The sequence below is a fragment of the Felis catus genome, chromosome B3, assembly GCF_018350175.1.
Source record: "Felis catus isolate Fca126 chromosome B3, F.catus_Fca126_mat1.0, whole genome shotgun sequence".
In the NCBI taxonomy this organism is placed as follows: Eukaryota; Metazoa; Chordata; class Mammalia; order Carnivora; family Felidae; genus Felis; species Felis catus.
Genome location: NC_058373.1, coordinates 60748760 through 60776591, shown reverse-complemented (window position 1 = coordinate 60776591; position 27832 = coordinate 60748760). Strand labels below are relative to the sequence as shown.

Below are 27832 nucleotides of genomic sequence, written 5' to 3'. Positions count from 1 at the left end.
AAATGGTTCAGCAAAAAAAAATAGGATCCATATATACGTATATAGGTCAGTAAAACAAAGACAGCAAAATGTTAACAATTGTTGAATCTAGATGTAAGCTATATGGGTGTCCATTCTTTAAACTTTTCTGTAAGTTTGAAGTTTTTCATAATATAAAGTAGAAAACTATGAGAGTGGAAATTTACATATTTTAATAGCAGGGCTAAAATATAAAATCAAGGAAATCTAGGATGTAGAACACAAAAATAGGACAATACAATAAAATTAGAGGAGGTTTAACATCAGATTTTTAGAAGTTTCACGAAAAGGAAGGAAGGAGGTAGGGGGAAAGGAAGGGAGTAAGGAGGGAAGGAAGGAAGAAAGGAAGGAAGGAAATAATTGAAAGGGAGAGAAATGTCAAAGAAATAATGTAAGAATATTCCAAAACTGAGGACAAAAGTCTCTATATGGAACGGAGTCACTGAGTGCTCAGCACGAAGAATTAAAAACAAAAACAAAAACAAAAAACAAAAAAACCCCACTTCATACCAAGGCACATAAATTTGGCTTTTGGAATTGGGAGTGGGAGCAGCAGGAGGGAAGGGTAGAAAACCCTAAAATCTTTTACAGGGAAAAGACAGGTCACATTCAAAGGAATATTCATCAGAATTGTACCAGACTTCTCTCAACTCCAGATGCTAGAAGCAATGAAACCATGCATTAAAAATTCTGAAAGGAAAATGCTCTTCAATCTAAAATACCTAGCCAAATTTTCAATCGTGAGACAAGTAGAAAACGTAGTTAGATGGGCAAGGACTGAGGCCACTTACCTCCTGTGCACCCTTACCTAGGAAGCTGCAAGTTGTCGGCCAATCCAATCAAGGAGTAAACCAAAGAAGCGTTAAGATCCGGGAAGTGAATGGCACCAGAAGGGCCCAGTCCATCCCAGGCCACTGCTCCAGACCTGGAGGGCGGCCAGTCCGGTCTGTATGGGAGAACGAGGCTGCAGAGGAAGGCCCTGGTGGGAGAGCAATGGAACCACTAGGTTATCTGACGAGTTTAAGTATTTGGAAAACTACTGCTGAGGAAAAGCATTGATCAATACATAGAAAATCAGAAAATTATAAAGAATAAGAGGAAAAAAATTCATACAGAAAGGAAATGTAAAACAGCATAGCACTTAGGTAAGAAGTGAACAATAGTTACCTCATCATACTCAATACTGAATTTTAATCTTACCAAAATTTATGACATTACTATTTTGGGAAGGTGGTGGGCAGAGCTTCATGTGCGAAGGTTAAATCTCATTGGCCAAAATAGGAACTCTGCTGATACCTTCTAAAAACAATAAATTAAAAAGTAATAATATACGATGTTTTTTAGAAATATAGAGGTAAATACCAAAAGAAATTGCTACAAGAATTGAAAGTGGCTGTCTCTGAGGAGAGGGATTTGCAGGGCAAGAGACTCCTATTCCTCTATGTATCTTTTGTACTGATTTTATTAAACTTTGTTCATGTATAAACAGAATAAAATATAATTATTTCACAAAAGACCCGACCTCAGAAATTATTTTGAGTGCCATGTAATGCTAATGTCATGGTTTCAAACCCTGGGAGACGTAAGAATCTCCTGGGTGCTTCTTTAGAGTGAAGAGTCCCAGACCCCTACCAAGAATATTTACATCCTTAAATCTAAGGTGAATCCTGGGAATCTGCATTTTTAAACTGGCATCCCAGGCAATTCTGATGCAGGTAGTCCAAAGCCCACACTTGGAAAAGCCCACAGTAGATGCAGGCTGGCAGGAGCCAGTGACTGGGTGGGGACAGCGCCCTGCTAGTGGGCAGCCTGCCAGGCCCGAGTGTCCACCTGCCATCAGCTCCCAGCTCTCACATTGAGTTGCCCACTGAAGCATGGGGAGGCTTTGAAAAAGCGGGGCTTCCTTGTGAATATAATTCCGACAAACACATTTCTCCTTCCTTCCCCACCCACATTCTCTGCCTCAAAGATTCTGAAGTTGTAACCGTGGATGTCTGTTTGTTACCATGGGGCCTGCTCTACCAGGGCCAAGTTACCTACCCTTCCTAAATGGCCCTAAATGGCCTTAAATGGCCAGTCAAGGTCTTTGGGGGGATGGGGCAGGGACATCAGGAGAATGAAGGCTTCATTAACCTCAGACAATGGCTTGGAGCAGATTCCTTCTATGCATTCAGCAGCCTGTATAGGATTAGTGTATACAGCATGTTTCGAAGGCCCCATGCTATATCCCATTGGCCGCCAGTGTCAAAGGCATGAATGCCTTTTGCTGAGGCAGGGTAAGCCTCTCGGTAACTATATTTTTTCCCTTTAAAGAAGGAATCCCAGCAAGGCTGATGGAAGTACCCTAAAGGTCTACAAGCCATTGAGGCCTGTCCTGGGCTGTTCTGGCTCTCTCGCTCCCCTTGCTGGCTCCCGGACTGGCATGGTGTTGCCCCTTGACCGTGGGCTCAGGGGCCTCCAGCCAAAGCTGCTGACTCTGACCACGGCCTTTCTCTGGACTGTGTTCATTTGCATCGCGCTGCTGAGGGTGGAGGAGCTATATAGGCTCCGGCCCATTCATGGGAGGATTAGGCCTGGACTGAGGGCGCAGTGGGAGAGAGGCCGCAGTGAAGGTCCAGTTCCACTCCCTGAGCGGTCACCATGCCCTACCTGCTGCCAGGATTTTTCTGTGACCGCGTGATCCGGGAGAGGGACAGGAGAAATGGAGAGGGCACCGTCTCACAGCCCCTCAAGTATGAGGGGCAGGATTTTGTTGTTCTCAGACGACGGTGCCTTGCTCAGAAGTGCCTCTTTGAAGACCGTGTGTTCCCAGCAGGTGTTCAGGCCCTGGGCTCCCATGAGCTGAGCCAGAAAACCAAGATGAAGGCCATCACGTGGAAAAGGCCAAAGGTAGGGATGGGAGGGACAGGGCTTCAGGAGACAGCCTTGGGGACAGGAGGTCAAGTGGTCCAGGGCCAGAGGCCATGGATCCACAATCTGAGCAAGTGGCTTATCAAGGTTCTCCTCCCCATGTGCCCCCAGAACACCTTTCTGGTTCCTCTTGAAATGGTAGGTGTTATTTTCTATTCCTGAACTAGAGATTGTTATAACCCTTTAGAGGTCCTGAGCCTGTAAATATTTTTAAGAGAGCTAATGCGCTGGCTTTATTCAGAGATAAACAGTAAGGCATAATTGATTATCAAGGCTTCTTGAGAGCAGGTGTTCTGGGGATGGGAAAGTGGAGTGGCTGAGAGCACTGAGGCTCACAGTTTCAAGGAGAGTTCCATGAAAAGTGGTGAACAGTTAAGAAACAGGAGGCTGTGGGAAGCTGGAGATACCTTCTGAACCTTTCGCCTAAGGCTGGCTCATCAGGGACATGCCGCTTCTGTTTAAACAGAAAGGTCTGTGCTGACCAGCCAGACTTCTTACAATGCAATGTGGTGCGGCCACATTTAGGACTATGTATTTTCTCAGAGAACGGACTCCTTCCTTTATCGCTATGTGATACAACTCTTTATGTCTAATATTCTTTGTTACGAAGTCTGCTTTGTCTGAAATTAACACAATGACTCCACCTTGCTTTTGATTAACATTAGCATGGTGCATCCTTCTCTAGTTTCTTGTAGACAACATATAGTTGGGTCTCTTTTTTTATCCATGCTCACAATCTCTATCTTTTAATTGGTGTATTTAGACCATTCTCATTTAAGTGATTATGAAATAGCTGGATTCCTATCCACCATGTTTGTAACTGTTTTCTATCTGTGAGAACTGTTCTTTGTTTCTCCCCCTCCCCTTTTCTGCCTTTTCCAGTAATTTAATATTCTGTATGAGACAATTTTATGTTCTCTCTTAAGTGTATCAATTGCATTTTTTAATGTTAATGGTTATGCTACAGTTTCCAATATACACTTCCAACTAATCTAATTCTACCTTCAAATAACACTATGCTATTATATATGTAGTCTAACACCTTATAATAGAAAATGTCCAATTCCCCCCTTCCTTCCTTCCTTCATTTCATCTATCCACATGCTATAATTACTCAACACATTGTAATTATTAGTACTTTAAACAAAGTTATCTTTCAATTAAGAATAAGAAAAATAAAAGTTTTATTCTACCTTCATTTATTCCTTCTCTGATGCTCTTCCTTTCTTTACGTAGGTCAAGGTTTCTGACCTATATCATTTTCCTTCTCCCTGAAGCACTTCTTATAACACTTCTTGCAGGGCAAGTCTATTGGCAATAAATTCTCTCTGGTTTTATTTCTCCCTCGGTTTTGAAAGACAATTTCTTGCATATAGAATTCTAGCTTGATGGGATTTTCTTTAATCAATTTAAATATTTCTATCCAGTCTTTCTTGCTTGCATGGCTTCTGAAGTCTGCTATAGTTATCTTCATTTCTCTATAGGAAATGGATTTGTCCCCTGTTGACTTCTTTCAAGATTTTTTTTTTTTTTTTTGTCTTTGGTTATCTGCAGTTTGACTATGACATGCTTAAGAGTAGTAGTTTTGTGTTGTTGTATTTTGCTAGTATTTATGCCATTTCATGTTTTTTGAGCTTCCTGGATCTGTGATTTGGTATCTGTCATTAATTTGAGAAAGTTCTTGGCCATTATTACTTCAAATGTTTCTTCCGCTCTGTTCTCTCTTTTCCTCTCATATTCCAATTCTCCATAGGTATAACACATGTATAAGTTTTCCCATGGTTTTTGGATGTTTTGCTCTGGGTTTTTGTGGGTTTTTTGGTTTGGGGTTTTTTTTTTTTCATTGTTTGCTCTCTTTGCATTTCACTTTGGGAAGTTCCTATTGTCTTACCTCTGACCTCACTGATTTTTCCCTTGTCTATGTCCAGCTTGTGGATGAGCCCATCCGATACATGTTATTGTGTTTTTTCATTTACATCATTTTTTATTCTTTCTCAGACTTTCCACATCCTTGCTTATATGACCCATCTTTTCTTGCTCATTATCTACTTTTTCTGTCATACTTCTTTACCTACTCATCATAGTTATTACTCATGATTCCTGCCTGGTAATTTCAATATCTGTGTCATATCAGAATCTAGTTCTGATGCTTGCTTTCTCTGTTCAGACTATTTTTGCTTGCCTTTTGGCACCCTTTATAATTTTTTGCTGAAAGCCAGACATGTTGTTTTGGGCAAAAAGAACTGAGATAAATAAGTTTTGGTGATAAGATTTATGTTAAGCTGACTAGGAGTTGTGCTGTGATTAATGCTTCCTATAGCTGCAGGTGTCAGAGACTTCAAATTCCTCTAGTATTTTTGTTTCACCCCCATATTGCCCTCCTCTTGCCTTCAGGTTTCCTAAGCACTCCCCCTCAGTGTTTGCACCTTGAAGATCTTTAGCTGTAAGTCACTGTTATTATACTGAAGCCCTGTTGATGCACTGTTAAGGTGGGGAAGGGAAATGTTCATTAATGTAATGACTACATCGCCATCTTTTAATGGGCCTAGGTCTCTGGGCTCTGGCCTTCATACACATTTCCCCATTGGCATAGCATTTTTCCCTTCTTAGGTGAGAAAGGAAGGGGGGTTTCCCAGAGGGGGCTGTATGGGGAGCAATGCCCTTCCCCCAACTTAGGTAAAACTATGGAAAAGCCCCTGTAGATCTTTCTTAGATCTTCACCACGAGAACTTGGTGGGATTTTCAGAGGTAAAAACCATGAAAGTATATAGGAAGGGGGGAAGATTGTCCCAAGACTGTGGCCTCCAGAAATTTCTCACACTCATGCTAGTCCACACTCAGCTTCTGGAAATTCATCAAAATTACCAGTTGCTTGTTCCCACCACTTTATGGCTCCAGCAGTTTCCGCTCCGGGCAAGCAGATCTTGGCTGTAACTTTCTCATTTCACTTGTGCCCATATTTGAGGGTAGTGGTGAGCTGCCCTGCGACTTCAGTTCTCTGATGGGTCCCAGCAAAGTCAGTGATTTTCAGTTTGCTCAGCTTTTTCCTGTGGTAAGAACAAGAGTGAGGACTTCCAGGATCTTTACATGTTGGAACTGAACCAGAAATCCTCCATATGGATCTATTTTAGCACCACCTTTTAAGTGTATGTTTTGGTGTATTTTGTAATACACAATATAGGTGAGGACAATCGATATACACATAGGTAATCTACAACCAATAAGATTACTTACATAGGGTTGCACATTTGAAATATTTTACTGATGGAGGTATACAATAAAAGTTTCAAATTGCTGTGTGAACCACGGTACCCAAAAACTGAGGAAATGGTCATGTGTTGCTCATTGCTGGGACTCCATCATTGACAGATCCAGTCCCCAAGCTAAATTATAGCCAAAGGAATAGCTAGCAATCTTAGGTCCCCAGACAGAGCTGGGACCATTTACCCTTTGTACATATCAACCAACATAAACAGGTCTCAGACCCTCTAAGGGCTACTGACACAGTGTTTATAAGTAAGGAAAGAAGAAGTAGGTGGTAGAGAGGGGGTATCTAGGCAAATCAGAGCTTTTTTTATGAATCAGCCTTCAATAAGCTTGGGAACTGATCCTCACCAAAGAGATATCTCTTATGAAGACAAGTAATTAAGTGTCCCTAGGCTGTGCTTTTTGTGGAAGGCAGGCAGGGATGATTTCTCATTTTTATTGTACCCTCAATTCCCCCAGTTCTGTACGTACTTGGGGGTTCAATTAATGTTTGGTGAATTTAGCTGAGGTGGTGTTGAAGGTAGATGTGGTGTATTGGGGAATCTACTATTGCAAAAAATGTAACTCCGCCCAAATACCTAGGCCTCCTAATAGATGTATGAGAGACCAGGGTAGTCACTGCTGCCTTTCCAAGTAGTCAGCCCTGGAATTGGTGGGCAGTGGGAGGATGAATTTATAGTCCCAAGGAGAAGAAGCTATACCTGTAACAGCTAAAAAACGTAGCTAAACGTCGAGTATTTGAGTCACTATATGATACATTCCGTCTAACAGGGGCAGAAAATATAGTAGTAGTCAAAGGTCTCAGCCGGCAAGTAACAGAGGCCCAACTCAAACTAGCTTAAGCCAAAAAAAAGCTCGTATAATTCAAGTGTTCAAGAGTGATGTTGGATTTAGACACACCTGAATCCAGGCTCAGACCATGCCATCAAGATGCAGTCCCTAATGGTATCTATCTATAGATGTATCTATTTTCTGCTTATCTGTCGTCATCTCCCTCCTCTGCCCCCCATCTGCATCTGTTTCCTCTGAGTCGGCTTTAGTCTCAAGCAGACTAACTCTGCAATGGGGCAAAGATGCCCCAGACAACTTCAGGCTAACATTCTACCAGCTTTAGCAGCTCTAGCAGAAGAATGTACACTTGCCCCTTGAACAACACCAGTTTCAACTGCACAGGTCCACCTACACACGGATTTTTTTATTTTATTTTGGTGAATCTAGTACAGCACTGTAAATGTATTTCTTCTCCCTTGTGATTTTCTTTTTATATATATATAATTTTTAAGTTTATTTATTTATTATTGAGAGAGAGAGAGAGAGAGCGCACAAGCTGGGGAGGGTCAGAGAGGGAGACACAGACTCTGAAGCAGGCTCTAGGCTCTCAGCTGTCAGCACAGAGCCCGATGCAGGGCTTGAACCCACAGACCATGAGCTCATGACCTGAGCCAAAGTCAGACACTTAACTGACTGAGCCACCCAGGCGCCCCTTCCTTATGATTTTCTTAATATTTTCTTCTTTCTGGGGTGCCTGGATGGTTCAGTTGGTTGAGTTTTGATTTTAGCTCAGGTCATGATCCCAGGGTTATGGAATCAAGCCCTGTGTCAGGCTCCACACTCAGCGAGTGTGGAGCCTGCTTAAAGATTCCCTCTTTCTCCCTCTGCTCCTCTCCCCACGGTGCACACTCTCTCTCTAAAAAAAGAACAATATTTTCTTCTTTCTAGCTTACCTTACCTTATTGTAAGAATACAATGTATAATACATATAACATACAAAATATGTGTTAATCAATAATGGGGAAACCAAAAAACATGTCCACTATGCCTTACTTCGCTTCATTTTAAGAAGGTATATTGCTATTGCTTCTAGTTTGGGAGAGTTGTTTTGGGGAGAGGGGACTGTTTGTTTTTAGTGCAGAGAGATGGGGAATACTTTCTTAGACAAAAAACAAATCCTGAGTTACGTTTACATACCCAGTTCAACTCTAACATTGCACGGCTGTTACTTAAGTGGTTCAACTTTATAACTTTACGTATTTTCTTTTATGCTAAAAAAATTTTGGTTCCTACGGACATTAATAGAAGTTCTTATTTATCATACAACATATATGACAAAGTTTTGAAATATTATTATTATTTCTTATGGTTCATATTTCTTTATGGTTTGGGTTTTTGACCTTAGGATATATCCCAAAAGGGATAAAGAGTCAAAATGTTATATTTTAAGTCACTTGAAAGAATTCTTTTTACATATGAGGTCATGCCACCGACTTGATTTGCAGTTCGGTTCCTTTGCTTCCATTTGCTTTCAGCTTTTACACTGTTTTCTTTGGATATAATGTTTGTCTTATTTTTGAGAAAGAGAGAGAGCACACACACATGCATGTGAGCAGGGGAGGGGCAGAGAGAGAGAGAATCCCACGCAGGTTCCACGTCCAGCATGTAGCCTGACACGGGGCTCCATTTCATGACTATGAGATCATGACCTGGGCTGAAATCAAGAGTTAGATGCTTAGCTTAACCGAATGAGCCACCCAGGCGCCCCTACAGACTGCTTTTTACAATTGTCTTTCCTTTAATTTTGGCTTTTAATTATGTAAAAATTTACTTGGTTCCTAAGTCAGAACTATTTTCAGTTATATTCAGAGTTTTACTTCCATCCTTATTCCCCCCGTCTTATTCTCTTACAGGTAACCTTTGTAAGAATTACGGTTTGGGGTTTATCTTTCCATTGCATTAAGAGTTTCAGACGGGAGGTGCATGTGGTGTGGTCTAAGCAAGACATTCCATCTAGTAGGAGGGAGAGATTCCCCACGTACAGGGAGCTTCAACTCACTTTGGTGTATGGAGTTGTCGTGATGGGGGCAAGAATGGGGAGAGACACGCATGCACACACAGGAAGAGACGGGGGGGGGGGCGTGGGGTTTTGTCACAGGGATAGCAAGACTTCTTAAGCCTCTGAAGAATGGTGTTAAAACCAAAAAACAAAGACTACAATTATTTCAAAATGTTCGAAGTTAAAAAACAAAGCACAAGACATGGGAAGAAAAAACAAGAGCGCCCTCTGTTGGCCTCTGTTGGGCTGCACATCATCTGTAGTACCTGAATTTGAAAACTAATGGGGCCCGTGATGCCTTATGGGGTTAGCTTGAGCAAAGCAATGAACCGTCAGCTGACCAGGACACCTACAAGGCCCACACTAAATTTACTTTCTGCTCTCCCCAGCTCTCATGTCCTTAGGACCCTGGGATATATGGTGACTAAATATCGCTGTTACCACATCTTGGGAATAAATATTTTCCCTCCTGCACCTATTTTCCTGGCATAGGGAAAAAAAAAAAAAAAAAAAAGATCCACGCTTTCCGTTGTCCCTTGCCAAAGCTGTGACAGTAATGATACTGTCCTAACTCCTAAGGTACATCTTTACTCACGCAGTATGTCAGTGTGTGGGACCAATGTAGAACAATGGGAAAAGGAGGCATGCTTCTGGCTTCCACCACTTACTAGCTGTGTGTCCTTGGGCAAGTTTCTTAACCTCTCTGAGCCCTGGTTTCCTTATCTGAAAAATAAGAATGATACTATCCAACTCCCAGGCTGTTTGGAGAGGCTTAAATGAGTGGCATATATAATGCCCCCGATATAGGATGTTAGTACTACATAATGGGCCACTACAAACAATTGCTACTACCACTGTTATTATTTCCTTTTTTTTTTTTTTCAACAGGAAATTTGTGAGAATCCTCGATTTATCATTGGTGGAGCCAACAGAACTGACATCTGTCAAGGAGATCTAGGTAGGAAAGTACCCTCGGGTCATATCCAGCCAAACAATCAAGGGGTGATTAAAAGGTGATTAACATCTGGTTTTGCTTTTAAAGAACTTTGGGGAGGAGGTTTTTATAACACTACTTTGTGCCCATTTATCTATGTGCTGGTGATGGTTTCATTTAATTTCTGTCCCCCCCCCCCCCACGATCTCATGAGTTCACAGGGGATATGCCTCAGTCCACAGCATCCTCCTGACAGTCTGAAGGACATTTGCACACCCCATTCAGGAGGATAAAAGCCCTGCTTTTAACTGCACCCATTTCCTTAAAAGAGAGCTCTGAAACTGTCTGAATACCAAGCATGTCCCTTGAATATATATTGAATCCATATGCACACAAAAAGTGCACTTGTAACTCAAACTCTTGTTTAAAATGCCCCAGCCAGAATAGCTCCATATTAATGGAGTCTTTCAACAAGGATGACATTTGCCATATTGACGAGCACCCAGCGTTCTGTCTGGGTGGTCACCTTGGCTCTTCTACCAGACCTTCCTCTCTCAGGAAGTACTATCTTTGGCGTGGACTGCAGGAAAGCTCTACACTTGATCTTAGCCAAAAGGCCAAGAAGCGACTGGACTGCAGGAAACTCTATGAAGCAAAGGTGGAAAGAACATCAACAGACGTAATTTAAAATTTGAGGGAAATGTGCACTCGAGACCAAATGAAAGGAATTTGGCCCCAGAAAGAGAGGCTGAGGAGGTTTTCAATATCGGGGTTCCTGCACCCGGGAGAAAGATGTCTGCAGAGCCCTGGGAGAGCTAATAACCTGGACTTCCTAACACTGTTTCAAAGGAGAGGCTTGCTTCTTCGGGGGTGGGGTGGGAAGGACGGCTGCTGGGAGCTCTCAGTCTCCCCTCTACAGTCTCAAAGATGCCGTCACATCCACACAGGAAATCAAAGGCCTTGCACAACTCAACCCATCTGCTTAGAAGGAAATTCTATGACTGTCAGTGTGCCAGGCATGCCCCTTGGGCATTCTCTCTATTTCTCTCTCTCTCTCTCATACACACACACACACACACACACACACACACACACACACACACAGCAAAATCACTAAATATAGCATTCTGCCAGAAAGGAGGTTCAGAGAATAAGAAAATATCCCCATCTCATTCCATGGCCAGCAATGTCTCAGCGCCCTCAAAAAGTGGCTGCAGAGAAGCTGCTTTACTGGCTTTCCTTCCAGTACAAGAGGGCTTGGCCGATGGCTCTCAGATGCTCAGTCTCCACTGAGGTATGCACTCACATTGCAAAAGTCCAGGAAGTACAGATTTCATCCAGGTGTTAGGAAGAATGACACATTTGACCTACTGCTCTGTGTTCATTGAGGTCCAAAAAGGAAGTGAGCTTCTATTACGGAAGGAGCCATTGCCCATACCCTTCTGGAAAACCAGTCAGGAGAGAGTAAGTCACCCTGATCGAATTGTCGAGGGACTGCCAGCAAACTCCTCTGGGTCGACCTCTCTGAGGTCAGATCTGGAAGTAGGACAGTGAACACTAAGTGAACTTGATCTTCAGAGAAGCAGAAGAATCAGCTGGGATTGGGCCTTTTTCTTCCCCGGAGGTGACCTATGCCATGTACTTTCCCCGCAGGGGACTGCTGGTTTCTCGCAGCCATTGCTTGCCTGACCCTGAACGAGCGCCTGCTTTTCCGAGTCATACCCCATGATCAGAGTTTCACTGAAAACTATGCGGGCATCTTCCACTTCCAGGTGAGGTCATTGGAGTGTGGTTAAGAGGGCCAGCTGCTTTTCGGAAACCCACCTTTTCAGGAACACTTACCTCAAACACCACAAGCGTGTGGAGGTTTTCCCATCACCACAATGGGTTTGGAATGTACCACTTACATATGTTATTATTTGTTTTCTATAATATCAAAATTGATTTTTGAGAATTCTTATAGATCATTCATATGATTAAACTTTCATTAAATGTTTTCACAATTGTGTTTAAAAAAGAAAAAACAGTAAAGGAAGAGGGCCAGCTGCTGTCCACCCACCGCTGGTCTTCTGGCCTTGACTTTCCAGCGGCTTCAGGAAAGATTCCACCCACCCTCCCAGTCTTGGCTGTGGGCAGTGACCCCCCTAAGGCCTCAGGCCTGTGAGGCCGCAGTTGTTTATCTCTGCGCCCTCAGCAGCCCCCCTCCCAAAACCCCATCTTCCGCCATGCTCCAGAAAGGCAGGAAGACATCCTGTTTGCTGGCCTGTGGATCTATTTTTGCCTTTCCAGCTGGCTGCTGTGTTACCTGCAGCCTTTCTCAAGTAGGTTCCTAAGATATTAGCCTTGGCGGTTCATAGGGCCCTTTAGTTTGCAAAGGAAACCCCCTGAATGACTATGGCTCCTTTCCCTGTTTTGCTTTAAAGGCAGGTCTATACCAAGTCTATCACTCACCTTTTCCAGGCCTTGGAAGGACAGTCTGGTCAATCTGGGGACCAGGCTTCTGGCTCAGCCCAGAAAGGAGTCTTTTGGTTCCAGAATCAACTAAACCATTGGAAATTTTCTAGATCCAAAATCTAGACGCAAAATCAGAGAGCCAGATCCTGGTGCTGGCCCAAAACTGAAGTGAGCTCCACACGTGGGGATCTAGCAGATGCTGGGATTCTGAGGCATCCATCTGTTTCCAGCCCTGAAAGCCCCCCCCCCACACACACACACATGTCCTGGGACTGACCCAAATCATCAGTTGACGTACCTACTGATTTTGTATCTCAGGACTGAAGGCTTGAGAGAAGGTCTTCTTTTCAGGTTCAGGTTCAGGTCCTGCTGCCCTCTGAACACGGGTAAGGCAGCCAGGCCCTCGTTTTCGTTTCTTCCCTGTGCCATCAAGCTGCTAGTTTCCCTCTGATATTTAAAGGGTCTTCTACCTAAATAGGGCCACAAATATAAAGACCACATAGGTTTTTTCCCCCTCTTTTCAATAAGGGAAAACAGTGTCATTAGAGGGGAAATTAAACCACATTTGGCAGTCTTCAGTTAAAATTGGTTTGTTCAAAAAAGAACATTCAGAATTGAAATTATTCGACAATGTTCCTGTTATAGCCAGAGTATATTCTGGGACACTCTCCTTTTCCCTATCAGTCTTCTTCAACAGCCATTTCTACCTTGTTTGTCATCAAGAGATCCATAAATCAATACGTCACCTTCACCTAGGCCAGCAGTTCTCAACGCTGCTGCATATTAGAATCAGCTAAAATACCTAAAATATGATGCATAGGCCCCACTCCAGACTTACTGAGCAGGAGAATGACAATCTCAAGCCCTCAGATATTCCTGGGGGACCTACCATCCCTGAGGCTGGCCGGACTGTGTGCAAGAGAGAAAGCAAGATGTAGCCCACGTTCCTGCCCCCAAGAACTCACGGTCTAGTCAGAGAAAGATACACACGCTCCAAACCCAAAAGAGTATGAACAAGGACCAAGTGCAGAGCTGAGGCAATGGGACCGCTTTGGGATCAAAGAGAGTCTGAGGAATGTAGAGGAGAGGCAGGTGGTAACCTGACGATGTGACTCTGTCCTTGGTGCCTCTGTGCAGTTCTGGCGCTACGGAGACTGGGTGGATGTGGTCATTGATGACTGCCTGCCGACTTACAACAATCAACTGGTTTTCACCAAGTCCAACCACCGCAATGAATTCTGGAGTGCTCTGCTGGAGAAGGCTTATGCTAAGTAAGGCAACACTTGAGGATGTGAGGCAGGGCTAAAGGTGGTGGGCTGCAAAATCCAGCTGAAATCTTGTCACAAGAGGCAGCGTGCGTGCACATGTGTGCATGCGTAACAGTTCAACTGGGTCCCTAAGTCTGAGGGGGTCGGGTCCAGGCAGCAACGGCTATAACTAAAAAACCGTATTTAAGGGAAGGATGAAGACATGTGTAGGAAATCTTTAGCTTTAGCCTCCCATAGTGATCACTTTAATTCTGCCTTCGTGGTGATGTTGCAAGTCTTATATTTGAGCATTAGATCTTTGAAGCTCACATTCCCAGGGTCTTGCTTGGCTCAACCTCATGATCACGCAGGATATTAATAAAGCCATGTTATCTCTCAACTTGGAAGCTCCACCCCAGCTATTTCTAAGGGCTCTATGGAGCCCTTCCTTGGGGTTCAGAGTATGGTGGAAAGAGAAGAGTCAGGAAGTGAGAATGGCTGGGTTCCCATCCCAGTGTTTCTGGTTCTCTGTGGCCTTGGGTAAGCCACTTAGCCTATAAGACTCAGTTGCTCGAATGTGAAGAAAGAGAATCATAGTAGCTACTCCATTAGCTTACAGAGTTGTTGGAGAATTAGATAAGAGAACATCACAGGACCCGAGAGTAAAATTCTGGTGGCCCAGGGCCTGGGTCGTGTTTCCTGGAACACTGTGACCTCAGATTGGTCTTCATTCTCTCTCCAAGGCTCCATGGTTCGTATGAGGCCCTGAAAGGTGGGAACACTACAGAGGCCATGGAGGACTTCACAGGAGGGGTGACAGAGTTTTTTGAGATCAAGGATGCTCCCAGAGACATGTACAAGATCATGAAGAAAGCCATCGAGAGAGGCTCCCTCATGGGCTGTTCCATTGATGTAAGCCTGGGGTGTGGTGTGCAGGGCAGGGAGCAGGCAACTATTGGGAAGCCATCCATGTGATGAAAAGCAATGTAGGGCTTTCCTCTGGGACAGGGTGGATGTTTTGTTTAAGGAAGCAGGAACTGGCTCTCAACTTTGAAAATTTCTAAAGGAAGAAGAGTTCCTAGGGATTTTCACTAAAGAGACTGGGCAAAGACACTCCAAGGCCTAGACTTTAGGTAGAAATAGGTCCAGAGGCGTGTGTCAGCCCCGGCCTCTGTGGCCAGTGCTGCTCAACAATGCCCCCAATTAAGCTGGCTGCATATCTGGTTCTGGACCTGAGCCAGCCAGTTCCCTGAGACAGCCTCTCAGTCACTGAGCTGTGATCCTGTCTCTCACTTAGGACACGGGCCTTGTGTTGTGATCTGGGAGAAGTTCGGCCTGCAGGCGCACTCTCAGCACAACAGAGTAGTGTGATCTGACACTGGGGCTAAGGGTATGGAGACCCACAGAGTGGCCAGCCCTCCTGAGTTTCAGGAGACACACCTGCCCTGGGGGCTGCTCAGTGGATAATAGTCTTGGCTGGAGCTTTCCATCACTGAGGAAGGAACTGAAGCTGAATTCCTGAATTTCCTTGCTCTCCTAATACTCCCAAATGGGTCCAAAAGCTTGGGAAGATCAGCTAGCATTAAACACCCCTGGATGAACATTTTCTTTCTGCATCACTTTTCTCCATCTTGTCTCCATTCACACTGTTTCTCTCTCCTCTTTTCCTTTGTCCCCTCCCTTCTTTCTGTCTCCTTCCCTTTCTATCACCCTCCTTTGTTTGATCTCTCCCTCCCTCTTCTGGACTGTCCCCGGCCCATCCCGTCGGGCCTCAGGATGGCACAAACATGACCTATGGAACCTCTCCTTCTGGGCTGAAAATGGGGGAGTTGATTGCACGGATGGTGAGGAATATGGATAACTCGCTGCTCAGGGACTCAGACCTCATCCCCAGGGACTCAGATGACAGACCAACCCGGGTGTGTACGCCTCCAATTGTCAGGAATGACCACCCCTCCCACCTGCATGACCCTGCATGAGGCCTGTTGGTGTTAGACTCCCCTCCGCAGCCAGTGCCTTACATGCAGACCTCCACATGGGCCTTCCAGGGGGCTGGGGTGGAATAACTTGCCTGCTCCAAGGCTCTTGGACAAGGTGGGGGAGACAGGATTTGGAGGAACTCTCTGTGGGAGTTCTTTCATACCCAGTGGTCCAGGCAGTTTCTCTGATAACAAATTAACAAGTAGAAATAGAAGAGACTTTGTTCATTGTTAAATATTTCTTCTCTTCTAATTCAGGTGTTCATTCAACGCAGATTTATTGAGCTCCTACCAGGTGCCAGACACTCTTGTAGTAAACAAACAAACAAAAAATACATTTTGTTCACTCAAAGAGTCTCTCCCCTCATAGAGTTTATTTTCTAGTACTTTCAGAAGTAATGCATGCTCACTGAAAAATACTTATAGAAAAGCATGGAGGAAAACTTAACACATGTTTTCTCCCATCTAAAGGTTGCAACTCTGAGTGTGTAGTATATGTCCTTCTAGGATATTTCTTTGCGTACAGTTAATCTACATTTTTATTTTTAAAATGTTGTCACACTGTATGTACCTCTTTGCATTGTGTCTTTTTTCAGTTAGCTTTATGTTCTTAATGTGCCAATATGAACTATATTGTTAATGTGTCTCCCAAAACATTCTTTAATGTTTATTTATTTTTGAGAGAGAGAGAGCACCCGAGCATGCGAGTGTGAGTGGGGGAGGGGCAGAGACACAGAGGAGAACAGAGAATCCAAAGCGGGCTCTGCACTGACAGCAATGAACCCGATGCCGGGCTCAAACTCATGAACCGTGAGATCATGACCTGGGCCGAAGTCAGTTGCTCATCCGACTGAGCCACCCAGGTGCCCCTCAAAACATTTTTTTAGTGGTTGCACAGTATGCCAACACGCAGATAAGTTATAATTTATTTACCCAATACCCTATCATTGGAAAATTAGATTGTTCTCTCTTTCTTGTGTTGGCTATTATTTTTAAATGCTATCTTGAACATCCTAATAGATATATCTTTGTGTGTGTCGTGATAATTTCTTTGGGACAGAATGCCAGGGGAGGAATTGCTAGCTGTGCAAAAGTAATGCCAATAGAGTCATTTCAAGTGGTTTCCCAGGTCTAGACTTGAAAGATGCATGGATCTGCTTCCACATCCTTTCTATTCAGCATGGTCTGGGTCACATAAGGACTAAGATGTGGAAGAGGCCAAGATGCCAAAAGCCCTGGCTCCACCTGCATCCCTGAAGTTGAAAAGGCTCACAAATTGCACAGCCTAGCATGGCTCCAGGAAGCTCTTCTTAAAGCTGTTATGGCAAAGGAGAGCCATAGAGATATGGTCTAGGGTTCAATGGGCATTGGAGATCCTATCCCTCTACTGAGCATCTTCTGGGGCTGAAACTTGGTAATTTCTACAAATCTAAGAGCTTCCCCTAGACCGGTAGGCCAAATCATGTCTGAATAGGACTCGACTCTGGCCTCCTCCAAATTCCTTCCCTGGGCACTGTGACTCTTGATTTCTTGAGTATTCTGTTCTTGATGGGTATGGAGGGGGGAATGGGATATACAGAGAGAAGGTTAGACCTATATGTTTCATCTAACCTCTTTTTTCAATTCCTTTCTCTTCCAGGAGTTGTCAAGTCTGGGTGGGCTCGAGGGAAGGGGCCTCCATTTGTCCCTGTTCCTCCTTTGAAAGACCCCAAGAGATCCAGAAAGGAGGGCCAGGGATCTGCTTACCTACATCGACATTGTCCCAGCCTCATACTGTTCTCCGATGGTCAGAACAGACCTTTTCAGGGCAACCAGCTTGAGGGAGACCACTTGTCTGGGCTATGTCTTCTTAACTCTCTAAAAGAGCCAGGAGGGCCTTCTCATGGCCAGGATGTCCACATTCAGAGCACAGAGGACTCTGTGTCCTCGCAGAACCTGGAAAATGATCCAATGTGTGCAGGCCCTGATAGGCTGTCTGGTTTTTGCTCCACAGACAATTGTTCCGGTTCAGTATGAAACAAGAATGGCTTGCGGGCTAGTCAAGGGCCACGCCTACTCTGTCACTGGGCTGGAGGAGGTGAGGCTGATGGCGCGGGTGGCTGGGGAGCTATCTGGGTCAGCCTCCTGAAGTCAGGACTTAACTTACTGGGCCCCTTCACCTCGGCAGAGCTTGCCTCCTCTCAGGGGCACCACTCGCGGTCTGGGCCCAGCACCTGCATGCAGTCAGAGGGGACCACTGGGACTGGTAGACGTGGATCTTGCCACAAGGTGGTGCTCAGTTCATCTTTGCTTTTAGCGCTAAAAATGGCAATTTTCCCAACAGTTCCAGGGAACAAAGAGAAATCACTTTGGTTTTATGAAATTGATTTCATGGGCTCTCATGTCTCCTTTTCTTTGGGAGTTGAACAGATACAATACTTTGCTCCCCCTGACACGTCGGGCTGAAGACAGGAAATTTGTCAGGACTGTTGTGCACAGCTGAGCAGGCAGGCTGTGCCCTGTTCACAGGGATGGGCAGAGACTGGAGGAAGGGGTGCCTTTTTCTTTTCTTTCTTTCTTTTTTTTTTTCTTTTTTTTTTTTTTTTTTTTTTTTTTTTTTTTTTTTTTTTTTGAGAGACAGAGACAGCACAAGCAGGGGAGGGGCAGAGAGAGAGGGAGACACAGAATCCGAAATAGGCTCCAGGCACTGAGCTGTCAGCACAGAGCCTGACTCAGGGCTCAAATTCACAGACTGCAAGACCACCTGAGCCAAAGTTGGGCACTTGACTGACTGAGCCACCCAGGTGCCCCAAAGGGCACCTTTTTCTAATCAGTCCATCTATGGTGGCCATTTCTGTATAGTTACTCAGCCAGCAGGGTGTTTTTTCTAATTCAAACAAAGACACCTAATATGTTAGAGTGGCCCTACAGTATATGCCCTCCCTCCTCCCCCAAAGCTCATAATGGCTGGGAAAACCACTTCTTAGAAGATGGTCAAGCCCTAACCTCTGCAGACTCAGTCCTAAGGTTCTGGCCATTCACCTTGCCATTCTGCAAGAGTGCCTCTGATTAGTCTCCCCGACCAGGACCAGGCAGGACAGCCCCCTGTACAGGATTCTGTCCCCATTCCCACCCCAGCCCTCAGGGCAAGACAGAAAACCCCCTTTCCAGAAAGGCCCATAGCAAGAGTTTTTTCTCTTTGCCCAAGACCCTGTTCAAGGGTGAGAAAGTGAAGCTGGTACGGCTGCGGAATCCCTGGGGCCAGGTGGAGTGGAACGGCTCCTGGAGTGACAGGTAGGTGAGGGGGACGGTCCATGAGAAGGGGACAAACAGCCTGGGGCAAGGCTGGGTTGCATATCAAGATATATGAGGATTACAAATGCGTGGTCTAAAATTACCCTCCAGACCCATGATCCACAGAGGGGAAGTGGGTATGTGGGCTCTAGGGAAAGGCCCACAGAAGAGCCAGGAGAGCTGGGGATCCAGAGACCTCACTGATGGCCATTGACTGGAAAGTTTCTAAAAAGCACGGGCTAGGTCCAGGTAGAAGCAAAGTGTGAATGCAGGGGTCTGGACTAGACAAGGGATTTCCCTTCTCAGAGTCTCTGTGTCCTTATCTATAAAATGGGAACAATACTAACACTTACGTGGTGGGCTGGAGAGTGCCTAGCCAGTGCTAAGATTTCCTGTCCCTTGCTGTCCCCATGAAAAAAGTGCACAGTCCCCCTGAAAGATCTTACCACTTATCACTGAATGGAATGAACTGGGTGCAGTGAAAGTACAAACACGGGGGACATTTACAAAGGAACATTTACAAAGGCTTCATAGGCTGATGGCCAATTGCCTCACTGAGTGGAGAGAAGCCCCTTGAGTGCCTCTTTTATTCCCAAGAGGAGATAGCAGGACTCAGTAGCCATGTGTGCCTTCAGCCCCTGTGCTTACCTCCACCCAGGGCACCATTATTACTGGTTCATTCAGCTCTTCATTTGCTGAGTAAGTCTTATTGAGCACCTACTGAACAGCAGGCACAGGCCCAGGCACTGAGGATATTCTGTGAATAGGCAGCCTCCCTGGATGACTGAGGGGCCGACTCTAGTCCTCTTACTGCCTCTTGCAGCCATTCTCTGGCATTCCTTCACTCATCAGGGAGACAAATCCTTACTTCCTCTGTGCTGAGTGTGCGGCCAGCCCCATGCTACTAGCTGGGACCTAGAAACGAACAGACATAGGCCCTGCCCCTGCAGACTCCAGTGGGAAGGACAAAAAAAGCCCCACTGATGATTAAAATAAATGCTATCATAAAGGTCACAAAGAAGGAGCCCCTCACCTAGTTTGCATAGGACAGGAAGAATAGAAAAATGTGGCCTGGTGAGAGTGGCATTTGACCTGTGCTCTCTGGGAAGACCCTCAGCGCCCCAGCAGTTGTCCATTCTACTGGGCCAGGTCACCCACAGGGACCCTCACTGTGTCCTCCAGCCTCATTGTTTGGTGTCCAGCCTTAACTCATGTCCTGCCAATGCCTCGACTGCAGGGACTGCTGACAAGTGGGGCCCATCTCTGGGTCACTCAAGACCACCCTCCCTGTATTGTGTCCTCCCCCCTTTTTTTAATATTTATTTATTTATTTTTGAGAGAGAAAGAGAGGGAGGGGCATAGAGAGTGGGAGACAGAGAATCACAAGCAGGCTCCGCACTGTCAGAGGAGAGCCCGATGTGGGGCTCGAACTCACAAACCCTGAGATCACGACCTGAGCCAAAATCAAGTCAGATGCTTAACCAGTTGAGCCAGTTGAGCCACCTGAGCCACCTAGGGGCCCTCCCAACCGCCCCCCCCAACCCTCCCCAACCCGTGTCCCTCCTTCTGCTGTCTCAGTAATCTCCATTTCCCCTCTAGCATTCCCTGACCCCAAGCACTTCCTCAATCTTTTACCTTTCCAAGGACAACCCAGTTTAGTTTTATTCTCCTCAACAAGCCTGAAACACAGATGTGTTGTTTCCTCCCTCTTGAGGAGAGATGTGGAAAAATCATCCTGCCTTTAGAAACACGAAGCCAGGCTATTTCCTGGGGTGACAGGAGAAAGGAAATGTTTACATACTTGGTGTTTGTCTCAGTAACTCAGTTACTTATTAGATGGCAGGCACTGGTCTAAAAGTTTAACATGTATTATTTCACTCATTGCTCATCACAGCCATATAAGTAGATCATAATACTCATTCTTCTTTTGCAATTGAGAAAACAGAAGCTGAGAGGTTAAGTGCCATGCCCAAGGTTATGTAGCTAGGAATGGTATTATCAAATGGCATCCAGTTAATCTATTTCCAAAGGTCAACTCTTAACCTTTTAAGTGAGGAGGGATATGGGGCACCTGGGTGGGTCAGTCAGTTAAGCGGACGGCTTCAGCTCAGGTCATGATCTCGAAGTCCCAGAGTTCAATCCCCGTGTTGGCCTCTTTGCCGACAGCTCACAGCCTGGAGCCTGCTTCAGATTCTGTGCTTCTGTCTCTCTGTCCCTCCCCTGTTCACTCTCTCTCTCTCTCTCTCTCTCTCTCAAAAACAAAAAAACAGAAATGAAAAACATTAAAAAAAATTTAAAGTGTGAGGAGGAAATAAAAAATTGTCCAGAGAAAGGTTAAGCCCTTACAAACCCATTTAAGGCCTTACTTACTCCTGAGGATAGTAGAAGGCCATTACTGGGTTTTACACTGAGGGAATCAGATCAGATTTCCATATCTGATGCTTCCTGCTTGCTGCAATTTGGAGATGGGCTACTCTTTCAACTTTTTCGTATTTCTCTTGATACCTCCTGTCCCATCCCACGTCAGGCCTCTCCTGTTCTTCTTCCTTCCATAATTCCTCCATTTTCCCTCCAGTTGGAAGGACTGGAGCTTTGTGGACAAAGCTGAGAAGGCCCGTCTGCAGCACCAGGTCACTGAGGATGGAGAGTTCTGGTGAGTCCAGGACCCAAGAGGACCCTGAAGGGTAAGGGATCCAGTGGGGAGCTGAAATCTCAAACCTCAATCCCTGGAAAGAGGCCATCACATTGTAGCTCTCAGGAGATCTGGGCCCTGTTCGCTTCCTCCAGCCCAAAGCCCAACAGGATGGGGTTCTGAGAGGAGCCAGCCAGTCACAGAAACAACTAGAGCCTGGGACGAGGCCAGCGCAAGGTGGCTCCTGCTTCGCCTGTATCCCTCCGACGTGCACATGGCCCCAGCCACTTGCTCCCTGTCTCCTGGGCCAAAGCAGCTCTGCTTTGCTCACCCAATGCCACCCTCATCCTCACTCGGCTCATTTCTACTCAGCCCTTGAGTCTTAGCTTAAAGGAAACTTTTCCGGATCCCTGTGTTTTGCCCAGAACTGGGATTAATTAGTGAGACTCATCATCCTTGAAATTGCTTGCTTAGTTGTCTGTCCTTCCTCAAACTGTCTTTCTTTCCGGTGAGCCCAGCACAGCACCAGGGCCCAGGGCAGAGGCACCGGGGCACGGTGCCATTGGGAAAACTGAATTGCTACCGAGCTCTCCCAGCGAGCACACAGGAGTTTGAGCTATTACTGGAAGAGACAGTAGTTTGGGGTGGAGACCTGAGAACTGACAGTGTTTACCCTAACGAGGAAGGGCAGGGCCGTCCCTGGGGCCATGCCCAAGTTCCTGTGAACTGTGTGATCGTGCTGCTCCGGTCCCCGAGTCTTACCTCTCCCAGCCTCCCATATGGGTCTCTCTCTTCCAACCTCTCAGGATGTCATATGACGATTTCATCTACCATTTCACAAAGCTGGAGATCTGCAACCTCACGGCGGATGCCCTGGAGTCCGACAAGATGCAGACGTGGACGGTCTCCGTGAACGAGGGCCGCTGGGTGAGGGGCTGTTCTGCCGGAGGCTGCCGCAACTTCCCAGGTGGGAGAGGCTCGGGATGGGGGAGGGTCCAAGGGCAACAAGTTCCAGGTGGAATAATACCATTCACTGAGTCTGTATTAAGTTCCAGGTGTATCTTATCTTATTAAACCCTCCCCGTTTTACCAAGAAGGAAACCGCCTGCTGAGGAGTGTGCGGTGGGGAGCTGGTAACAACTTTTAAGCAGGACACTGTGTCGGAACAACACTACATTCATAATGCTGAGGATGGGACTGGAAAACGGAGTTAGCAGAGCCTGCCAGGGCACAAGCCAGAGATGATGAAAACCAAAGCAAGTCGGGGGCAGCAGAGATGGAGGGAAGAGGGCAGATTTAGGGAACAGAATATTGAAGAGTGACTTCAAGCTTCCCAGTTTGGGGGGCCCGAGTGGATGGTGTCAATGTCACAATGTAAAACATACAGGAGGGAAAAATCAGCATGTTGTTTGTTTTTTTGGTGGAGTTGGTTGTGGGCTTGTGGGGAGGGGAGTTCGGTTTGGCACATGGGAAGTTGAGGCACCTGTAGAAATATCCAGGTGAAGACATGTCCTAGAGAATTGGATACACAGATTAGAATGGTACTTGGTTGTATGATCAGAACTAGATACATATTTGTGGAATATATATAGTTCAGGCATCATGGTCATGCAGGGACAGTTAAAAAGTGGATAAAACAGGAGTGCCTGGGTGGCTCAGTCAGTTAAGTGTCCGACTTTCCATCTCAGCTCGGGTCACGATCTCAGGGGTTTGTGAGTTGGAGCCCCACATGAGGCTCACAGCTGTCAGTTCAGAGCCTTCTTTGGATTCTGTCTCCCTCTTTCTCTGCCCCTCCCTGCTCTCTCTCTCTCTCTCAAAAATAAACATCAAAAAAAGTTTTCTTAAGTGGATAAGACAGCCTAGGGAGGCAGAATAGTGGGGTGGGAGAGAGGCCTAAGACCACATCCCAAGGACCGACAACATTCAAAGGGCAGGTGAGGAAAGGGAAACCATCAGCAGAGAATGAGAATCACAGCTCCGGGAGGGGGAAGAAGCCACACACAGCCAAGCAGTGAGGCTCCATCTCTATAAAGGTGGAGGCTACCCACAGTTCCCTTCACATAGTTTGGCAAATGCCTGAGTCATGCCTTCTGTATTTATTGAGCACCTAGATGCAGGGGATAAATAGGTTCCCTCTGTCTTATTTCCCTTCCTGACCTTTCTCTGAGAGGCAGATATGAATGTATGTTTCCTTCCTTGGGGGCACAGACACTTTCTGGACCAACCCACAGTACCGTCTGAAGCTCCTGGAGGAGGACGATGACCCTGAAGACTCGGAGGTGATCTGCAGCTTCCTGGTGGCCCTGATGCAGAAGAACCGGAGGAAGGACCGGAAGCTGGGGGCCAACCTCTTCACCATTGGCTTTGCCATCTACGAGGTGTGCAGTTCCTGACCAGCTTTAGCCCAGGAAACACATTCCTTGGGGGTGGGGAGCCTCCCAAATACTCAGTGCCCCCCCCCCCGGCCCCGAACTCCTAGAATCAGACCCTCATGTGTCAGAATCTCTTAGATATTTGTAATGAGTGGAAAAAACCAGGTTGGGGGAGATGGAGCAGGGCTGGGCTGGGGCTGGGGCTGGCCAGATAGATGAGGAGTAGATGAGGAGTCAGACATCTGCATTCATTCACTCCACAGTTGTGGGCATTCCCTCCCTGCAAGAGTTTCATCCCCATTCAGATCTGAAGTCCACAGAATCTGAGCGTCTTCTTTTTCTGTTTCTCCTCAAGGTTCCCAAAGAGGTACAGAAGTGGCAGCGGCCAGCAGTTGTGTGCAGCATTACCTGGGGGTCCTGTGTCCATCAGTGGCACATCGGGAAGCTTCCTGGTGGGGTTTGAGGACAGGACTATGATAGGAGAGGGTCTCGCCTGGGTCACATAACTCCAGAGCGGGTGCCTCAGGGTACTGCATGACCCCCTGACTATCACCCTCATGAGAAGCCCTTTCTCCCTTCCCACCAGAGACTGTCACACATACACTCTCACACATTCATACGCACTTCTTCTCTCACATACACGCATACACTTGCTCACACTCATACACATTTGCACTCACAGTTACACACTCACGCACACAGTCACACAGACACATTCTGAGGGTGACTGCCCTCTTTGGGATGGAGGAATCGCCTCCCTCAGACCCCAGCCAAGGCCCCTCCTGCCTCCTTGGGGTCCTTCCCCAGCCTGGAGGTGATTTGGAGCTGACCAGCAGCAGTTCTGGTAAGTGGGGGGAATGATAGACTTGACCTTCACTTCTGAATCACAACAGAAAAAGAGGAAATGGGGTAGGGAGCTCCAGGGATGTTGAGCTATTTGAGGCCTTGGGAATCGGAAGTAGGTAGGTCACGACTGTGAACTGGGTAACCAGGGAGTTGGGGTAACCCCTGGACGGGGACTGTGAGCAGGACAGGACATCCTTCTGGAGGAGCTCAGGTCCCTCGGGCTCTTCTCCCCCTCAGATGCACGGGAACAAGCAGCACCTGCAGAAGGACTTCTTCCTGTACAATGCCTCCAAGGCCAGGAGCAAGACCTACATCAACATGCGGGAGGTGTCTGAGCGCTTCCGCCTACCTCCCAGCGAGTATGTCATCGTGCCCTCCACCTATGAACCCCACCAGGAGGGAGAATTCATCCTCCGGGTGTTCTCTGAGAAAAGGAACCTCTCTGAGTGAGTCAGCCTGCTTTCCCCTCCTGTCCCTAAAAGCCCATGTGGCCCATTCCAGAGATTGGAGATGTGAGGTAGCTGGACCTGTCACCTCCAGGAATCCTGGGATATGTTGACCAGGCTGCCCTTCTTCCTCTGCTCCTGAGTCACTGGCCACATCTCCTCCATTTGTTTAGTCAGTCTGTCATCCCACAGATCTCTATAGAGAACCTACTAAGTTCCAGGCACTCTTTTTCTAGGGACTAAGGATAGAACAGGGAATTAAACAGAAAGAAATCCCTGCCCTCATGGAGTTCAACATTCTAGCATGAGACAGCAATGCATAGGGGGGAAAATATGCATATATGTGTTTGAGGGAGGTAAGTGATAAGGAGAAAGAAATACAGTAGGGAACAAGGATAGGAGGCATTAGGGGTGACGGAACTTTTAGGTGAGGTGACCAGGGAAGCCAGCAAGGCCACATCCTGCATTTTTTGCTCACTGCAGATGATTTCATAAGCCCAACTACTCTGGACTCTGCCCTTGAGAAACACAGAGTCTAGGGGTAGGTGGCTGAGTCTGGGCACCTGGGCAAAGCCAACAAGAACCCATGTGTCTGCCCTTGGCTGCTGGGGATGGTGCCTACGTGGGGTTGGTTCCCATGGTGGGGTATTAGTTCCTGTGGTTCCCTTGAAGTCAGCTCTGACTTGGCTCTGAGGACCTGTGTGGCCTGGGCGAATTCTCTCTATGCTTCCTGCTTGCTCCTGGGGACAGTGAGACCCCCGCTCATGTTTGTGTTTCTCCACAGGGAAGTTGAAAATACAATCTCCGTGGATCGGCCCGTGGTGAGTGCTTTAGTTCTTATGTGTGAGAAGATCCAGAGGCTCACCTTCCCCCATCCAGGCAGGGACATAGGGGCGGTGGAGGGGAGAGTGGGTATTGGCAGAGAAGATGGGAGTCTGGGGCCTGCAGGGCAATTCTTCCATGTTAGTGCAGTTTCTGTTTGTCCCAACTAGAGGTAACAGGCCTCACGGTACTGGGCCGTGTACTCAATCCAGGGTCTAGGAAGCACAGCAGAAGAGTCCTAGAAGGGAAAAGCAGTTTGAACAGCGAGAGGGAGGGGTCAAGGCCATAGTAAGGGACAACAAGAGCAACAGATTGGATTATGAGAGTCAGTCTCACATATGGAAAAGAATACACACCAGCTCTGGAGTCAGCATCAAAACCTGGGTCCTCCACCTAGAGCTGGGTGATTTGGACAGGTTACGTAACCCCTCATTTTCCTACTCTGTAAAATGGGGCAATAATATGTGCCTTGCAAGGCTCTTATGAAGTTTGAATCAATGAGATCATGTATGTGAAGTGCCTGGCACAGCACAGATCCTTAAATGGTGGTTATAATTCATGTGCTTTATATCTCAAAAGGTACTTCCCACATGCATTACCTCACTTGATCCTTGCAAGGTTTCTGAGATGTGATACGGTTATTATTATCCCTGGTGCTAAGGAAGTAGAGACTCAGTGGGGTTAAATGGCTCCCGTGGTTCACAGGTCTCATTAAATGGCAGGGCTGAAACTGACATTCAGATTCTCGGAGCCCAGATTCTCCGGGTTCTCAGGCTGCTTCCCCAGTCGCCATGTGGAGACCAGTTCCCACGTGTTTGAGTCCCTGAGTTAGAAGCACAGAGTTGGTATATGTGGCTTCTCTTTGTTAAGGAGTCTTGTGACTGCCTTAGGCCTTTGGGCCTTGGTTTATAAACATCCCCTGTGCTCTGTGTGACTTGGGCCAATAAGAGGACAGCAAATGCCCCACTGAGCTATCTTCTGGGTGGTGACACTCAGGGCTCCAATCCTGACCCTATGCCAGTGCCAGATCTCCAAGTGCCTTCTGAATTATCACAGGACATTCATCTTAGGATTAAATGCATTTGGTTCTATTCTTATCTGTGAAACATTAGTAATCAGGGTAGTATATTGATCAGGAATCTCAAACTCAGGAGCTTACGGGAGCTGGCATGCCACTGAACTGGGTAGGGCAGGCACATGTGGGGCTTTTGATGTCCCTCCACAGACATGTTCGCCTGGAGTTCTCAACTGACACCTAGCTTCAGTGTTGGAGGGACAATCGGAGTGGTGGTGACTATGGCATCTGGAAGGTACAGGCAGCAGCTGCCCTCAGCTCCCCAGATCGTTGCCAGTGCAGCCTGCCAGACCTCCTAGTTTTATTTTGTTTTAAAGCCCCAAACTTAGATTCCCACATTAAGTCTCTCCCTATGTTATAAATATCTGCTAAAACAAAACGGGGGCGCCCGGCTGGCTCAAGAGCACGCAACTCTTGATCTTGGGGTTGTGAGTTTGAGCCCCATTTTAGACATGAAGCCAACTTAAAAAGAGTTTTAAAAAATTAAAACAAAACAAACCCCCTCAAACTCTGGAAGTCAAGCAAAATTCATTTTCAGGCCAGTTTGGGTGAGCCACTTTTTTTGGTGTTTTAGAAACTAACTTCACTTAAAAATATAAAACTTTAGCCCGAAGATTCCTTTCCTTGGCGGTGTCTAATAGGAGTGGACTATAAGAACGGCCACCAGAGCGGCCACCAGTCTCTGAGCATGGAGAACTCTGACCTCCCTTCACCCTCCAGGCCTCTT

General features: G+C 46.4%; 1 protein-coding gene and 1 long non-coding RNA gene across 6 annotated transcripts in view; one reads left to right on the top strand and one right to left on the bottom strand.

Moving 5' to 3' along the window:
* The window catches only part of CAPN3 (calpain 3), a 49945-nt gene that overhangs the window by 14905 nt on the left and 7208 nt on the right, over window positions 1-27832 (top strand). For 3 of the 5 annotated variants that reach the window (XM_019832622.3, XM_045059489.1, XM_003987244.6), the window contains exons 2-14: window positions 9914-9983; window positions 11613-11731; window positions 13551-13684; window positions 14404-14572; window positions 15436-15579; window positions 17633-17716; window positions 18827-18912; window positions 21488-21565; window positions 22351-22511; window positions 23753-23922; window positions 24272-24283; window positions 25000-25208; window positions 25993-26029. In XM_019832622.3, the coding sequence (XP_019688181.2) occupies window positions 9914-9983; window positions 11613-11731; window positions 13551-13684; window positions 14404-14572; window positions 15436-15579; window positions 17633-17716; window positions 18827-18912; window positions 21488-21565; window positions 22351-22511; window positions 23753-23922; window positions 24272-24283; window positions 25000-25208; window positions 25993-26029 (1473 nt within the window). Of the gene's footprint in view, window positions 1-2519; window positions 2908-9913; window positions 9984-11612; window positions 11732-13550; window positions 13685-14403; window positions 14573-15435; window positions 15580-17632; window positions 17717-18826; window positions 18913-21487; window positions 21566-22350; window positions 22512-23752; window positions 23923-24271; window positions 24284-24999; window positions 25209-25992; window positions 26030-27832 lie in introns of those variants that run through there. The other 2 variants (XM_019832623.3, XM_019832621.3) reach the window with 2 other exon arrangements.
* On the bottom strand, window positions 837-22438 carry LOC123385971. The gene is made up of 4 exons (XR_006599300.1): window positions 22307-22438; window positions 17386-17574; window positions 12712-12883; window positions 837-997 (listed from the first exon to the last, which is right to left on the bottom strand). It is a non-coding gene; the product is annotated as an uncharacterized LOC123385971 (long non-coding RNA).